Below are 13,453 nucleotides of genomic sequence, written 5' to 3'. Positions count from 1 at the left end.
ATTTTGGAGATGAAATGGAAATGTTATATTAAACTAATTAAAATTTAAATCAGCTCTTGCTTCTTCCCTTTTATGTGTTCCTTTGGAAAGCACTGACTTATCACATCAAAAACCTGAAAGAGCTGACCTCAAAACTATGAGGAACGACCACTTAAATGAAAATATAAATTATGTAACTGCAGGTTGTTAAGAACAGTCATTTTCTTCTCATAATATTCTGAGGTACATGTGTGATTATATGGCTCTCAAAAGCTCATTACAAAAGCACATAAAATACAATTAATTTGCCTAAGGACTGTGCTCCATAGTTTTCTCAATGTATTTTTTTACAGTTTGGATGGAAGATGTAGAAAAAAAAAATGATGTTGTTTCAAAAGATTGCTGCTACTCATTCTCCACATTACTTGTGATTGTTTTTATGTATAAGTATGACAGCATGTTAGCAATGCATTCACTTTTCCTCATTTTGTGAAAAATTCCCAGCATTATCACAGTATCAAATATGGGGATTGATACAATCAAAAATAAGTTAAAATAGTTTGAAGAAAGTTTTTGACAGACTTATTTTCCTTTTTTTTTTTTTTTTTTTTTTCAAGGCAGCTCTGTTTCTCCCTCCTGTCCTGTAAGTCTACTCTGGGTGGAGATTTTTTCTGGACATCTTTGTTCCTCTTCATCCAGCCTCAAACATCAGCTACATCCTCCTGTACTCCCAGTGGCCCATAGTCATTGTATTCCCCACTCCGTTCTCCTACCCTTCCACCCCAAAATATTCCATATTCCTACTCCTCCACTCCCCAGGAAAGTTGTTCTGAAGTCAAGGAGAATTGTCAGCAAATAACTGAAGGCCCAGGAAAGAATTGCATAATATACATCACACTATAATTTTAAATAGACACAGATGAAAACAACTGTTTAAAATCTATACAAGGGAACAGTTTAATCTCATACCCTCAGAAGCAACATGCTTACAAGTTATGAGCTTATGAACAAGTCATGAGCTTATGAGCAAGTCATGAAAATGCTTAGTTAATTCTTGCTGAATCTTATGTTTAAAAAAAAAATTCTTCATAGTAGTTTCAAACAGTATTTCTTATTATTTATATCATATGATTATGATACCTTCCGGAGGGAGATAATTTCAGTCAATTTATACAAACTCAAATACTGATTTGAGCCAAAGCAAAAATATTATAAATGGGGGGTCTCCATTTATTTTCAGCAAACTTTTCTGAACGTCTTGAACCACCACATCATTCAACATCAACGGTAGTCTACCCACCAGCACTCCGTACTGTACGGGTTTGAGTGTTGTATAGCACAGCGAGTTTAAGGGATGCCGGTATAATGGCATGGAAAAGATTGCACAGTACATGTTTGCTTTACAGCTCAGACTTCATTTCTTAGGCTGGGGATTTTATGTCTACTTTCACAATCAATTCAATCTATTAAATTTTCTCAAAGTAAAAGAAAGACATTAAGTCAGGTTTCTGGAAATTTGAATTAAAAGTTTCCAAAAATCTCATATAGGTTACATTATTCCAAAAAAGAGCAATCAAAGAAGAAACTAGTCTTACAAAAATGCTGCTTCTGCCTTTGCATAGATGATGTTTACAATTTTTCAGACATTATTTTCTAAGCAAATTTAATACATTTTACCAGCTAAATGTTTACCTTAGCTGCTAATCATGCACAGGATGCAAAAATTAAAAATCTATGTAAAATATTGTAATGAGATATAAAGAAACAGTTTTTAAGAGAGTAAGACATATTTTCCCTGTAGCTCTTGCCGGAAAGAATTTCAGGCCTTATTAGTCCTTTGGTCTTACTTTGTATTTTTTATTGCCACTGAGCTTAATAAATTTGCTTAATGGCTCACAAGGTCGGTACAATGGATGCAGTAACAGGCAAAATTAATATAATGTTTTAATAGTTCTAAGGTGGATTTGGTAAACTACGAGTATTCTTAACAATTCTTGTACAGTGATTCCCATCTGAAGGTCTCAAAGTACTTTATGCAGAAGGGCAGTAACTTTTAACACATTATAAACATATGAAAATTGAGGAACATGTAGGCAAACTGATCTAACTCAGAATCAGCCAACAGACTTTTAACAGAACTGGAAACAAAACCTATGTTTTCCTAGCATTCTTTCTGCTGAGACAAAAATGAAACAAAGAAGAGTCCTCTTGGAACCTTACTTAATTGTCATCTGGAAAAATCACATTGAGAAATAGCTTGAGGACAGAACAGATGAAAAGACTTACCTCATGGTGTACAAGAGAGTTCCATCATCTTGGATTCGTAGAAGCTTGTTTGGCATTGTCATGTTATGAGCCACTGACTTCTTCCCATTGTGGAAAAATGTATCTGGGGTCCAGATTTTGCTGGCCATTAGGTTGTTCAATCGAAGAATGTTCATCGGGCCCTTAAACTTTAATCTCTCATCCTTCCATCTCTGACGGAAGAAAACATCTATTGTGTATTCCTGTAATGGAATAAAGATATGCTTTTTTTTTGACACAATGAAACATTTATTTGCTTTTTGATGGCCAAACCAGAAGAGTTCTGGTTGCAAAAATTCCCTTGGTAAAACTGTCAACAGAGAACAACCATCACAGAAAATTGTATAATACTGAGAATAATAATCAGGAAATCAATTTATCAAGGATATGTTATTTTCCTTCATGATTGCTAGCTGTTGCTTGTGCATCAAACCCTTCCAATATTTAGATTTCTGTACCTGATACCCAGAGTATCTGTGACAATAGTATTTTCAATAAACAGAGCTATTTCACATTAAGAAGTAAGAAAAAATATACAGAATTATATTAAATAGTTCCTGCAGCAGATGCACTTGAAGGAGAGTAATCCAGCATTTCAAGAGCGTGGAGAATGGCTGAGACTGGAAGGAAGGAAACAAGGCTATCCATAATGGGAAAAATATGTCCAGGTACATCGATATAAGGAAGATTTTTCCAAGTGAGAAAGTAGGGCTCTGTAGCAGTATGGATTTTATTAACAAAAGTACATAGGTAGGGAACAATAGCTGATGATTAACAGGTGACACACTGTCTGCTGAACTCTACTCTGATGCCTAATCTTGAGAAGGAAGTACAGCCTGGAGAAAAGGATGCAAGTGAAAACTGATTGATGACCTATATCATTAGTCCTGTGTCATGTCGTGCTGGGTATCCAGTCTGCTGGGGTTTGTTGCTGTTCTAAACAAACAAACAAAAAGATACTGATTAAACATTCATAATGTAAATTAATCAACTAACTGCACGTTGGATCTGTAAATGGATTTAGTAGTTTGCTACTGTCAGCACAGCATATAAATCAGAAATGGAAAAGCTTAAAAACTTTGTTGGAAGCAAACTATCTTCTGTGTATTGGCAAATGCTACCTTGGTGCAACTTCAGTTTTGTTGGACAGGTACGAAATGGACCCATGACTTCAAAATATTAGTATGTTCCAACAGTCTGTACTACTGCAATTACTCTGCAAATGCTACACTTTACATAAACCATTTTGGAGTAAATTAACTTTGAATGGACAAGTAGTGATAAATTAATATAAAATATTCAAGTATTTTCAATACAAAACTGATTTCAATCTATTCCAGGTCAGGGCCATAGGCTGAGAAGAGCATGTGGAATAAAGGAAAGAGAGTTGTGTTACCTGAAGGAGCATGGCAGGGGCAGGAGAGAAAGCAGTTCTCATTAGGAACTGTGACAGGTGCCTGGGGAGATCTTTTTGGAATTATGTAATGGGATACTTAAAAACTAACCTGACAAAAACCACAAGTCCAATTTTTAGCTATATGAAGAGGTCTAACATTACTACAATACAATTTTGTCATTTTTCTAACTAAAATAACAGTTAATAAAAAATATTAAATAAAATTAACACTACAGTACACTGAAAATTAATTTGCTTTGTTTTCCTTAATGCCAGTTGCTATTATCTCTAATCGTATTTTAGTAAACATATCTTAGAAATACAAAATTATGCACTTCTGAAACATGCATTTCTTTGACATTATACCTGATCTTTTACTGTCTCTTATCACTGCCAGATACACTGCCTCATGACAAGAAATTTTCCCATTTCTTTTCGACAGATCACATACAATTGTCCTATTTTATTTGCTGATTTATATGGTTTCTATTTGCTAAACATTGTGTGACTTAAAATCCCATTTACAAATTCCAAGTTCTCTATCAGTTGAATTGCAGACCAGAGAAAGTCACAAAACACATAAAATCAGGGAGGATCAGGAGCAGCAGGAAAAATGTGCTTGAAGCAGGGAGAATATATGAAATCTGGCTAGAAATATCAGGTAATTCAAGGAAAATAATTGCCCTAAAAGCTTCCTTGTGGTTTCTGTCTTAGGGGCTTTGCCAATAAATCATTGTTATGTATGAAAAGATTGATGTTTGAGGTATAAAGAAGTGGAAAGAAGAGCCTGAGGGAGAAGAGCCTGAGGGAGTAAGTCTTTGAAACACCACTGAAATTCAGCAGAAGTGAGTGATAAGTCCTACAAGTCCCTTTGACAAATATTCCCTACACATGATTAGAATACAAATCTTAAATTTTTGTAATAAAGAATTTCAAAAGTCCTGCTTCCTCACTGTCTTCCAACATATAAAAAAAAAAGAATTACAGCAGATATAAAAGTGAAAAAAAAAGTAGACATGAAATGCTACTAAATCAAAACAGCAACATTTCAAAAAAACACACCTGATGCATGGCAAGTGCTTAGGAAGCTGAATAAGCAGGAGGGAACCTGAGCTGCAGACTTGAAACTTCCCACTGACAAATCTCTAACTGATCCACAAGTAATTCTATCTCCTTATTCCAATTTTCTGTCCAATCCGTGCTGGAACTATTTATTTGCAGAACATCCCATGTAGAAGATGGAAACAGGGAATAAACTGAGGTTTTGTGTAAATGATCATGAACATAACCTTCCATTCACCACGATAGCAATAAAATCTCAGATAGTTCTTAAATAACTTATCTTTCTATAGACTTCAATGCATTTTTCAAGGGAAGTATTGGGTTCTCAATTTTATATGAAGGGAAACCAAGGCACTAAAATGAAATTAACTCATCCCAGACTATTTACAGAATGATTATGAAAAACAAAATGCAATGCATGCCTTTTGCATCCCAGTGCTATATTCACTGATCTCATGTTCTCTCTTGAGTTGAATGTATTCTACTTATGATCACAAATATCCCTATGATGAATAGCATACAAAAGAACTGAAAAAAATATGAAATTATCAAAGTATTTTGAATATAATAAATGTGATAAAAAGTCAGCTTTTATCAAAAAATGCTACATTAAGATTCTCTATTTCCTAGTCCATATATGTACTGCTTCATGGTAAATGCTGTGTAATGTTTACTTTCCAAGCAAGATTAGCATTCTTTTAGAAATGCAAATCCAGATTCTAGGAAAAAAAAAGACTCAAATTAATAGCTGATACCCATTTCATACAATCTGCAGATAGAATCATAGGATCATAGAATGGTTTGGGTTGGAAGGGTTCTTAAAGATCCTCCAGTTCCAACCCCCCTGCCATGGGTAGGGACACCTTCCACTAGACCAGGTTGCTCAAAGCCCCATCAAACCTGGCCTTGAACACTTCCAGGGATGGGGCATCCACAGCTTCTCTGGGTAACCTGTTCCAGTGCCTCACCACCCCATAGTGAAGAATTTCTTCCTTAGATTTAATCTAAACCAATATTCTGCTATATGAAAAAAAAAGCTGTACTACCTCTGGACGTTACCAAACCACTGTCCATGTATAGTGCAGTATCTCTACAAAATCACAAGAGCATACTTCCAGGACTACCGAAGACTCCTGTGATCATTTCTGGACAAGCAAATGCTTCCTACTGATTTGTGTTTGCAATGGTGCTTTCACAGATGGAATTTAACATAGTACAATTAAACATAGTCTTTCAAATATGCATTATATCAGCTTACATGAAATTTTAGGGACAGATGAGAGATTCTTACTGCAGTGTTAAGAAGAACTGAGCCTCTTCCTGTTCAGTGGTCAGAAGAATAAAATGGTGAAGGAATTTAATTCTTCTTTTAAAATGCAGTTGCTGTGTATAGCAGTATGCATAGTAAAAGAAAAAGACATTAGTATCTCTGGGAGAAGGTTTAACATGCCTTCTCAGTACATGGCAGTCATCTTTTTGGCTAAGGCCAGATTTTTATGGGAAAAGTTCAAACAACAAAAAAAAATGTACTCTCATCCTCTCAGCTAATGATTGGTAGATTTTGGCAGTCTTTGGCATCCAGAGTAAAGATGGAAATGTTCCAAACATCTCAAAAATGGTGAGTGTCCATTAGCAAGAAGTATTGTCGTGGAGCAGACTGAACATTTTATTAATCACGCCTTGGAACACAAAACAGGATTTTGTTTAGTGAATAGTTCAAGCCAGAGTTCCTCATTCTGAACTTGTAAAGATTTTTCTCAGTCAGTTCTCTAAAAGTTTGACTTTTTCTTGACCACTGTTAAAGGCATTAACTGGCACACATGTATAGCCATGAAAGTAAAGTTTAAATACTTTAAAATATAAAAACTTTTAAAAGACAAGTACAAAAAAAAATTTAAAATAAGGAAAGATAAAATGGCACATATCTTATTGATTCTTAAAGACTGTCGAAAATACTGTGGTTGATACATTGATGGGACAAATACATAAGATTTATGAACTTAAAACTCACCAAGAGCTTCATATCAATATTTATTTTTAGACTAGTATAATTTCATAATTTTATTTCTTAAAAAGCACATTCTTGGTGTCATAACTACCTCAAGGCAAAATGTAATTTTTCTTTCAGTTTAGCTTCAAAACATTAACAATACTAGTATACAACTAGTACTGTTGAATACTAACATGTTTGGTATGCAACTAAGTATCAAAACCACTTCCAAGAAAACTAAGAAGGACTTTTAGACAGGAGACTCAAAAAATGCAATTATTCAAGGCAAAATAATCTGCCTAGTATCTGCATTCTTGCTATAATCTGATAGCTGTGTGTTCGATGAGTGCAAGTTTATGATGGAACTTCTGCTAATTAATTTACCAAACTTCCTCACTAAGCATTTAGATCTAGCTTTTGAGTGAATGCTGAAATTAGCTTTACAGTGGGAAAATCAGATCATTAATTTGTTTTCTTGGTCATTTCATTCTCAGCAGGATAGATTTATGCACGGTGCAAATGGTATACACATGGGCTAACACACTACAACAGTCTGCAGAACCTCATAATTCTTGAAGTACACTGTCGTATGGCTTGGCTTCTCTCTTCTGTTAAAAAAAAAAAAAAAAAAGGTCTAACAATATCAAGACTAAAAGTGTTCAGGATGCAATTCTCCTCTCCCCAAAAACCCCTCAATGCTCTAATCACAAACACTGACTACTCAGGCTCTGTAAAAGAACTTCACTAGCTGTGCATCTAATAGCAAACATTATTGCACAGATGTATAAACTAAGTCCACTTGTTCTTTTCCAAAACTTACCTTCTGAGATGTACAAAACACATCAGCACTTAGAAGGAAATAGCAGGTGACCCGCTATTCCTTTCAGGTCTTTTTGGAGGTGTGGATCTTATACACGGGTGAATAGAATTCTTGAAAATATTCTGGATAAACTCCCTTATGGAGGAGGATTGTGGTTTGAAACTGCACTGTTATTTTTTATCAAAACCTTTAACAGCCCTGTTAAAAACTTAAACACTATCATATCCCTGCTTTTCAAAGGAGCATGTATTCATTTTTAAATACATAAGTAATGTCTCCCAGATATATACAACCTTTAATACTATCAAGAAAATGTGGTATATTTCTAGGGAATTGTAGCATGATTTTCCTCTGGTTGAAGAACTCATTTCAGGCCTTTTATTTCTGCTTTGCCATTTTTGTCTAAGCATTTAATCTAAACATGAAGTATTTGAAAAAAATCTGGAAAAAATGTGTTTAACCAGTCTGAAATTATAGTGTCTAAGGAAGATAATGTCTTCTTTTTCATATTCATTTATGAAAAGGACCTTCTCTGAATGCTTTTCTCTCTTTCTTTCCGTAGACCTGATGTAGAATGAACTCCGAGTCTAAAATAAGCACTGAGGAGGGATAAGAGAGGAATGTGAAGGATGCGAATAGGGATTACTTAGAAAAGAGACTATAGGGCATTATTCACAATGCTGTCACTGAAAATACTAACATTTCTCATTACCCTTTTTTTTTTATTCAGACATGGAGAAAGAGCAACCCTGAAACACAATGGATGACTGGTGCTAGGGACAGGAATCCAAAGAAGAGGTACAGTGAGAGTTAATGTCAGTCAAGGACTTGGACACAGCCTCAGTCTCCAATATTGATCCACTTGGCAGGATGCTGCACATGGGAACAAGCCTTCCCAACAAAATAAAAGGACAGAAAATCTGCAAGAGATCATGTGAGATATCCTCCTCAAATTAACTTGCAAAGGCCATGACTTGAGCCTGTAATAAAAGGGAATAGAGCAACTAATTCATTGATTTTTCAGAAATATATCAATGATAACAGACAACCTAGCTGCTCCGCAACACCCAAGAAAACCAAGTGTATTTATAATTTCTGTTTGCCTTTTACTCTTTAGTCTCCTGTAACTGAGTTAAAACAACAGCTAAAGTAAAATAATTGCAGAGCTTTTTTTTTAATCTTCGTGAAAAAAAATAATCTTGGTGCATTCCCTTATTCTGTCCTGACTTACATATCATACCACATCTGTAAAGCTTCTCTCCAGTTCAGGAACCATAGCTAATAATTAGTCTTTGAAACAGCTAAAAAATAAGTTTCATAGAAAAAAAAAAATCTGAAATAGAAAATGGAACGAGGAAATCTGAAAAATTAACAAAAAAAAAAAAGAAACACCATTTCCCATTTCAGCCACTCTCTCTAAAGAACCATCCTCAGTTGTACTGCGAGATGCTGTAACAATCCCTTTGGTCATTTCTGGATTTGACCTTCAGCCTTCATTGAAAATTTCTGTTCTGGCTATATTTGAAAACTCAGAAACGCTTATTGAAAGTTTAATTGAAAACTGACAAGATGGAAGTGTGTGTAGCAATGAACAAGCTGGGTATGATCATCTCTACAGAGAAAGGTTCATATTTATTGACTCCAGAGTGAAAAACTAGAAGTATACCTGCAAGAAAGGAGGAAAAATTTTTGTGTACAAACAAACAGGGAAAAACAAAGATGTAACCACAGTAAACAAAAACTCCCCAAAGACAATGAAAGGTGAAAAGCTGAAACACAAAACTTTCAGAAAGCTTATTAGCTTCAATATTGAAGCAAAACTGATTCAGTTCCTGCCACGTACTAACTGTGTGTTGTAGGCAAGCAGGAAAGACTGGTCCCAGTGCCAATTAGAAAGGCTGCTCTGAGGCAAAACCTGGCAAAAACTTTGCAAAGCTTTCTTCACAGGAGACCTCATATAAAGGCTCTCAGTGGCTTTATGCCATAAAATACATACAATAACTATGGCTTGAAGAGTAACTGTGTTTCTCATTTATTATTGATATAATTTATTTTTTTCTCAAGGACATCAGCACTTATAGCTATCTGGGAAATTTTAGAAGCCAAAACTACTTTGCTGACAGTGCTAAAATCAGAGCTATCAGAATACATATATGCAAAGCTACATCAATCTACCAGATTGTAACTAATTTTGAAAAAAAAAAATTTTTAATTGTTTAAAATAAATAATTTCCATTTTGTTATCCTACAAACCACATTGCAACCAAAATTATCCTTCACCTCAGAATTTTCAAATATTATAGATTTTAATTTAGTTACAAATATTTTAATTAGCCTATTAAACTACAAATTTAGATCACAGTTTTTGTATTCTCTTTAGAAAATTCAGAGATGCTTTGTTTTTCAATTATTCTGTTTAATTTTTTGTTTGGTTGGTTTTTTTAAACAATGCAGATTTTCTTCTCTCAGGCTAATGTCAGAACAGATTTGGATCACTGATCTGGTTGGAAGCCTATAAGCCATAGCATCATAATAGTGAAGTTAAACATTCCAGAGAAATAACAGCTCAAAAAGACAGAACATTGAATGTAAAATTTATTTAATCCTGTTCTAGTTTGCCTTCCTTGGTTCTCATTAGTTTGCAAATTGAAGTTGAAAATTCCTGTTGCATATTGGCATTTCCTTTGACATTAAATACTGTGGTTGTCAGACAATAGCATTTCAATAACACAACTAATACAGGTACACCCATCTTTTAGTCACAACAGTTCATTTGAAGCACAGTTTGCAACAGAGTTCCAGCCAAGAGTCAAAAGGTTTGGTAGCTGGCTGTTTTGGGCAGAACAGCGAGTAGCATCTTTTTAACTTAGTCAAAATGTTAATCCACAACAAGGATCAAAAGCTTTTGACTCTTAACGCATTACCATTAAAATCTTAGCTTCAGCTTTTACCTCTTAAATTTTTCAATGACAACCTCAGCTAGCCTGAAATTAGTCGAAGATCAGATTCCCCTGTACTTAATTATTTTTTTGGCAAAATTATGATACTGGAAAAATACAGGGAATATGAATAAAAACCTACATTCTATCATACTCAGTCGTAGATTGCACATGGTGCCATATTACATTAATAGGAACTACTATACTAAGCCAGGAAAACAGAAACCTCACAAATTTCTATGCTGTATTCAACAACAGAGGTTAGGATGACATTTTATCAACTTTGTGAATCAACACTACTATGCGACACCAGTGCCCCTAGCCCCAGTGCACCCACCATTTTCAGTGTGTCACCCCCTTGTTCCACACTACAAACACGTTAATCATCTCCAATGGCAGTGAGTCCTCTTCTCCTTTTCAATAGGCTTTTCTCCTAAGCACTGTTATTCTTCACGAGATGCTAACGAAGGGGAAAAAAATCACAACTGGCAAATATACAATGCAAATGGGTGCAGTCATAGATCTGCTGACTTTCTTTGCTATGAAAAATCCCAGGGGAAGGAATCCTACTGGCAGCAATGACTACGAGAGTTTTGGGCAACAGTAGCTGCCTAAAATCCTGATGTGACCAAGGACCTCACCATTCACACTGAAAGCAGAGGACCTCAGGGGATGGGACTTGACTTTCTGAAAAAGGTTTGAGATTCAGTTTGGGATCCTCTGGAGATTTAGGAGGACACAGGCAAGAGTCAACCTTATTCTTCCAATGAAACTTTTTAAGGAGGAAGTTTATAAAATGAGAATATTCCAGACCATCCAATAATTACAGAAGAAAACATCAGTAAACCCTCTGTATAGTAGTTTACATTAGCAATTCAGTAATGCAATATCTAAATGCAAGAGTACTCATGTTAAGAACTCTAATGTCACCTTTATGTTTGACAGAACATGTTATAGTTTGTAAGCTATTATTTCAAAACTCACATGTTGAAATTTTCTAATTGACTGCTCATACATTTCAAAATGGTTTTATAATTATCAACTGAACAAGCTAAATTAACCCTGAAATTTGTAGTAGTAAGTATTAAACTGCTCTTACCTATGTACTTATCTGCAAATAGACCTACTCATCACAGTAACAGCTGCCATTCTGTTGCACTGCACTCTGTTTCAATTAACACCTCTGTGCAGAGCCATCAGAGCCACAGCATCAAGTGACCTGACCCCTTGCTGTGCCGTCATATCTGTCTGTGCAAATGGACACCCAGAGTTCTCCACACATTTACACACTGATGTCAAAAGTGTTTCAGGAGCTAGGGATTAGGCTCAGGGAGCTTTTCATTAAATTCCCATTTAAGCACAGATGACTTGCACAGCCTTGGTAAGTCTCCTCGTGCCTCAGTACCACATCTTTAAAATTGGGTTATTATCATCTCCCCTTTTCACAGGAATGCTTTAAGTGCAAACACTGTGAAGTCATGAGATACTAGACTAATAAGGTCAAGATGTTCATATCACCTTTGTATACAGCTGTGGATACTTGTTTTTTTATAATTAGTAATAAAATAATTTCAGAAATTTAATATCATTAGGAAAAAACACCTCAATAGAATCAGTAACATATACAGTGACAAAAATAAAATAAATGTATATTTCTCCCATGAAACGACTCATGTGAAGCCTCAGTAATGCATTCATCCCAATAGAAACAAAGCTTGAAAACTGATACTATCACATACAAAACCCAAACACAATAAACCAGAATATATTCTCCAAAACTATGACTACCTGTTAGTCAGTGAGTAAATAATTTTCAAAATGCACATCATACCATGAAATATTTAGTTTCATTGCAACTTAGCTTGTAACTCAAGTGTTTCCTGTTTTGTATGATGCATAGCCCAAAAGTTTTCCTAGAAAAAATAAATATTAAAATATTCATTTTTAATACCTGTAGATGCACATAGTTCATATATGTCCCATATATAATCATGAATGTTCAAAACACATCAAAAATAATTTCAAATAGGAAATAATTTCTTGCAGGAATGGCAAGAGCAGCTGTTCTGGTTTTGTTTAGTGAGGGGGGCCCTAAGGTGGTAGCTTCTGTAGGAAACTGCTAGAAGTCGCTCCCCTTTGTTTAGTGGACTTGGCCGGGCCTAGGGCGGACCTGCTACTGGCCAAGGCCAAGCCAATTGGTAGCAGAATGTCCTGTGATAACGCCTCTGCAATAACATATTTAAGAAGGGGAAAACAGGAAAAAAAAAAAGGAGAAGATGATGTGAAGCAGCTGAGCAGGGGCAGAGAGGGGGAGGCGCGAGCCTGGTGGGCCTTGCAGGCCTCACCCTCTGGCCTCCCACTGGGCAGCCAACTGGGCCCAACTCAGTCCGGCCTGGCTGCAAGAAGTGGAGAGGAGATGAGAAGTGAATGAGATGTAAAAACAATCCTGAGAGGCATCTGCCAGCCTGTTGTGAGGAACGGCTGCAGACGCCAAGGTCAGTGAAGAAGGAGGGGGAGGAGTAACGCAGCTCCTGGCCAAGATTCCCCTGCAGCCTGTGGTGAAGACCATGGTGGAGCAGGTTGTCCCCCTGCAGCCCATGGAGGTCCACGGAGGAGCAGAGATTCACCTGCAGCCCATGGAGGACCCCACGCCAGAGCAGGTGGAGGCCTGAAGGAGGCTGTGGCCCATGGAGGGCCCACTGGGGCAGCTGTTCTGGAGGGACTGCACCCCGTGGAAGAGATGATCCACGCCGGAGCAGTTTCACGAAGGGCTGTGGCCCGTGAGAGGGACCTCACGAAGGAGCAGGGGAGGAATGCAAGGAGTTCTTCCCCCGACGATGAACCAGTGGCATAAAATGTGTGATGAACTGACCGCGACCCCCATTCCCTCTTCCCCCCTGTGCCACTCAGGAGGGGAAGGTAGTAGAGATAAAGTTAAGCCTAGGAAGAGGGAGGGGTGGGGG

The 13,453-nt window shown here is 36.4% G+C and overlaps 1 protein-coding gene across 2 annotated transcripts in view; it reads right to left on the bottom strand.

Annotated features, from left to right (window-relative positions):
• GABRA2 (gamma-aminobutyric acid type A receptor subunit alpha2) overlaps nt 1-13,453 on the bottom strand; it is a 59,724-nt gene that overhangs the window by 19,235 nt on the left and 27,036 nt on the right. For both annotated transcript variants that reach the window (XM_086746827.1, XM_086746826.1), the window contains exon 5: nt 2,266-2,486. In XM_086746827.1, the coding sequence (XP_086602953.1) occupies nt 2,266-2,486 (221 nt within the window). The remainder of the gene's footprint in view (nt 1-2,265; nt 2,487-13,453) is intronic.

The sequence above is a fragment of the Chlamydotis macqueenii genome, chromosome 4 (genome assembly GCF_036417535.1).
Source record: "Chlamydotis macqueenii isolate bChlMac1 chromosome 4, bChlMac1.mat, whole genome shotgun sequence".
Lineage (NCBI taxonomy): Eukaryota > Metazoa > Chordata > Aves > Otidiformes > Otididae > Chlamydotis > Chlamydotis macqueenii.
The sequence above is the reverse complement of the archived record's forward strand: the minus strand, read 5'-3'. Positions and strand labels throughout refer to the sequence as shown.